Source organism: Mandrillus leucophaeus, unplaced genomic scaffold, assembly GCF_000951045.1.
Source record: "Mandrillus leucophaeus isolate KB7577 unplaced genomic scaffold, Mleu.le_1.0 Scaffold395, whole genome shotgun sequence".
In the NCBI taxonomy this organism is placed as follows: Eukaryota; Metazoa; Chordata; class Mammalia; order Primates; family Cercopithecidae; genus Mandrillus; species Mandrillus leucophaeus.
This window is the reverse complement of record NW_012104198.1, coordinates 2,094,528-2,098,536: the sequence shown is the minus strand read 5'-3', so window position 1 is coordinate 2,098,536 and position 4,009 is coordinate 2,094,528. Positions and strand designations below refer to the sequence as shown.

The window sequence follows — 4,009 nt, the reverse complement described above, 5'->3', positions numbered from 1 at the left end:
AGGCTGAGGTGGGCAGATCACTTGAGGTCAGGAGTTCAAGACCAGCCTGGCCAACATGGTGAAACCTCATCTCTACTAAAAATACAAAAATCAGCTGGTCATGGTGGTATGCACCTGTAATTCCAGCTACTAGGGAAGCTGAGATAGGAGAATTGCTTGAACCCGGGAGGTGGAGGTCGCAGTGAGCTGAGATCGTGCCACTGCACACTCCAGCCTGGGTAACAGAGACAGACTCTGTCTCAAAAAAAAAAAAAAAAAAAAAAAAGAATTAAGCATCCTCCTCCCTACCAGCCCTGTAGAACCCTGAGGCTGGTTCTACCCAGCAAGGCCGGTTCCTTCCCGCACCAGGACTTTTCCCTCCCTCCCATGCCACCAGCCTCCACTTGCTATTCTCTAGTAGTCTGCTCAAAGTGAGAGGGCTTGGCCTTCACAGAATCTTTCCTGCTCCTGTCCTCCCCAGGACCCAGTGATCTGTCTCTCCAAGTCCTGGTCCAATTGGAATACCCTTTGTACCCCCTGAGACTTGCCCCCCAACAAAGCCCAGTAGTTCTCTCTCATTCATGGCCCAGTGGGATCAGTGTTCCTCATTCAAGGGTATTCCCACTCCCAAGATCTCCCCAGTCATGATCCAATGGGAATGGCCCTACGCCCTTCAGGGTAAGCCTCTACAAGGCCTTGGGTAGGCCAGTTGGATGACTCTTACTCACTTAGAATCCCCTTCAGATGACAGTGGCCTTCCCCATTCATGGGTTAATCAACTCGCCCTTCCATTCTCAGTGTCCCTCACACAGGGACAGTTGGTTTCCCTCATTCAAGGACCAATTGGATTACCTGTCCTCCCTCAGAGTTCCTCCCCTCCCCATGCTGGACCCTGTTCAGAGCTCCCCAGTGAGGAACCCTCTCAACAAAGGCCCATTCATAGTGCAATGCTATGGCCTTTCATTGCATCTCAGAGTCCCCCCAAAAGAATCAAGTGGGAGTGCCTCCCCAAAGCCCAGTGATCTTCCCTCCTTGTAGTCCAAGGTATCACTCGTTTACCTCTTCTGGTCCTCCCCTCAATTAATGGGATTAATGTTATTACCCATTCATGGCCTTCTTCACCCCAGTGCCGCCCCCTCTTAGGATGCACTACCAACTACCAATGGCACAGATCTCCACCTCCCAGGAACAATGACAACATCTGGGGTCTTTCCCCAATCCCCGGGCACAGTGGTATCTCCCCAAAACTTACCACCTCCCACCCGCTAATGGTTCTGCCCTCTCAAGGGCTCCTACCACCATGACGCAAACCACCCAACACCCGCTTCCTTCCTCTCCAGACAAAATGGTTTCGCCTTCTCAGGATCTCCTTCCCTCAAAGCCCATTATCATCACCCGCCGATGGTGTCCCCTGCACGGGCCCAAAAGTCTCATCCCCTCCAGGTCTGAGTAAGGTACCGCCTACTTAAGGGCGCTCTCCCCCGCCCACAATGCTAACAGAGTCCAACCTTCAAAGCCGCAGAGTATCTCGGAATCCAATAATCTCACCACTCCGAGCCTCAGTTTCCCTTCTCCAGACCCACCCCATAAACTCAGGGTCCATCCCAACCAACCCCTTCTCAGAGCTGATGGCACGACCTCTCTCTACCCCGCCCCCGGTCGCCTAGCCGGGTGGTCTTTCCCACCGCGAGTGGCACCTGCATCCGCTGAAACTCCTCCTCAGACAGAGCTTGCGCCATGTTCCTCCCCCCACCCCCCCGCCAGCTTTCTGCGCAGACGCAGCTCGCGCCTCCTGTCAGTATTAAGGTCGGACCAAACCACTGGCCAGGAATGGAGGGGGTAGAACCTAATTCCGGAGGGCAGCATTTTGGAGACGCAGAGAAGAGATCGAAACTGACTGGTCAGGTGAACTATAATATAACGTTCTACTAGAATGTAAGTCATCTGATTGGCTTTTGCGCTCTTTTAGGCCACCCATTGTGATACGACATTATTACATCCCCGTTTCATGGGTGGACTCGTCAATAGGGAAGTCTTTGCCGACAGAAAATCACCCTTCCGCGATACTCCTTTAATGAGAAAGGGTAACTTAATAACCATAGAAATGAAAGCGGAAGCTTCGCTCTGGTCTTGTTCCCGCCCCCCTTCGGGAGACCCCAAAGGGGAATCCCACCTCTTGTAAAGCCTTTGGCCTTTTTTTTTTTTTTTTTTTTTTTTAAGGTTTGACACTGATTTTGTTATCATGATGCTGCACGTCACGTTAGGTAAAGGACTTAGCCACCAATAAATTAAAAATAGCGGAGTGGAAAGAGTGACGGTGAATCAAACGAAAAAGCCACATTAAAAGAAAACAAAAACAAAAACAAACCAGGGTGGTGAAACACCAGGCTCATTCAATTAAGTATTAGAATGCACTATAACCCTCACCGATCTGAGAGTAAGAAATGGTATCTCAGTGTAGTTTTTTTCTTCTTCTTTTCTTTTTCTTTTTTTCTTTTTTTTGAGACGGAGTTTCACTCTTGTTGCCCAGGCTGGAGTGCAATGGCACGATCTCCCATCACCGCAACCTCCGCCTAGCGGGTTCAAGCGATTCTCCTGCCTCAGCCTCTCGAGTAGCTGGGATTACAGGCGCCCGCCACTACGCCCAGCTAATTTTCTTTTTTTTTTTCTTTTTTTTTTTTTTTAGTAGAGATGGGGTTTCTCCATATTGGTCGGGCTGGTCTCGAACTCCCGACCTCAGGGGATCTGCCCGCCTCGGCCTCCCAAAGTGCTGGGATTACAGGCGTGAGCCACGGCGCCCGGCCTTCTTCTTATTTCATAGAAGTTAATGATTTCCCTTGTAGGAAAAATATTTCCAGCCAGGGCCGGGCGCGGTGGCTCACACCTGTAATCCCAACACTTTGGAAGCCAAGGCGGGCGGTTCTCTTGAGGTCAGGTGTTGGAGACCAACCTGGCCAACATGGCGAAACCCCGTCTCTACTAAAAATACAAAAATTGGCCGGGAGTGGTGGTGGGCGCTTGTAATCCCAGCTACTCAGAAGGCTGAGGCACGAGAATCGCTTGAACCCGCCAGGCGGAGGTTGCGGTGAGCCGAGATCGCACCACTACACTCCAGCCTGGGGGATAGAGCGACACTCTGTCTCCAAGAAAAAAAAAGAAAGAAAGAAAGAAAAAGAAAAGTATTTCCAACAAGGACTCTTTGTTTCCTTTCTTGATTTAATTAACTTTATTGAAAGATTGATCTGTCTATATATATAGACGCACCCATTTTAAGGGTACAATTTAGCGAGCTTTGTCTAATGTATACAACCTTGTAACCACCATCACAAGCAAGATAGGGAACATTGATTCCTTTGTACCCTATCCCAAACCCCACCCCCTACCCCAGGTAACCAATGATTGGCTTTCTGTTACTGGATTACATTTCTCTTGCAGAGTTTCATGCAAATACAATGAGACAGGATGTATCCTTTTCTGTCAGGCTTCTTTCACTCACCATAATCCTTTTGCGATTCATCCAAGTTGTTTTGTGTATAAGCATTTTTTTTTTCTTTTTATTGATGAGTAAAATTCCATAGTATGGGCCGGGCGGGCTCGGTGGCTAACGCCTGTAATCCCAGCCCTTTTGGAGGCTGAGGCAGGTGGATCACCTGAGGTCAGGAGTTCAAGACCAGCCCGGCCAGCATGGTGAAACCACGTCTCTACTAAAAATACAAAAATTAGCCAGGAGTGGTGGTACACACCTGTAATCCCAGCTACTCAGGAGGCTGAGGCATGAGAATCTCTTGAACCCGGGAGGTGGAGGGTGCAGTGAGCCGAGATCGTGCCACTGCACTCCAGCCTTAGCGATAGAGGGGAAAACTCTGTCTCAAAAACAAAACAAAACAAAATTCATAGTATGACTATACCACAATTTGTTTATCCATTCTCTTAAGTGTAGTTTTGTGTTTCTCTTATTATGAGTGAGATTCACCACCTTGTCATATGTTTAAGGTTCATTTTATTTTATTTTTTATTTTTATTTATTTAT

General features: G+C 48.7%; 1 protein-coding gene across 1 annotated transcript in view; it reads right to left on the bottom strand.

Annotated features, from left to right (window-relative positions):
- Positions 1-1,747, bottom strand: part of GRIPAP1 (GRIP1 associated protein 1) — a 28,612-nt gene extending 26,865 nt beyond the window's left edge. The window contains exon 1 of the mRNA XM_011991385.1: positions 1,677-1,747. Coding sequence (XP_011846775.1) covers positions 1,677-1,718 — 42 coding nt within the window. The 5' untranslated portion in view covers positions 1,719-1,747. The remainder of the gene's footprint in view (positions 1-1,676) is intronic.
- Between the last annotated feature and the right edge of the window lie 2,262 nt (positions 1,748-4,009).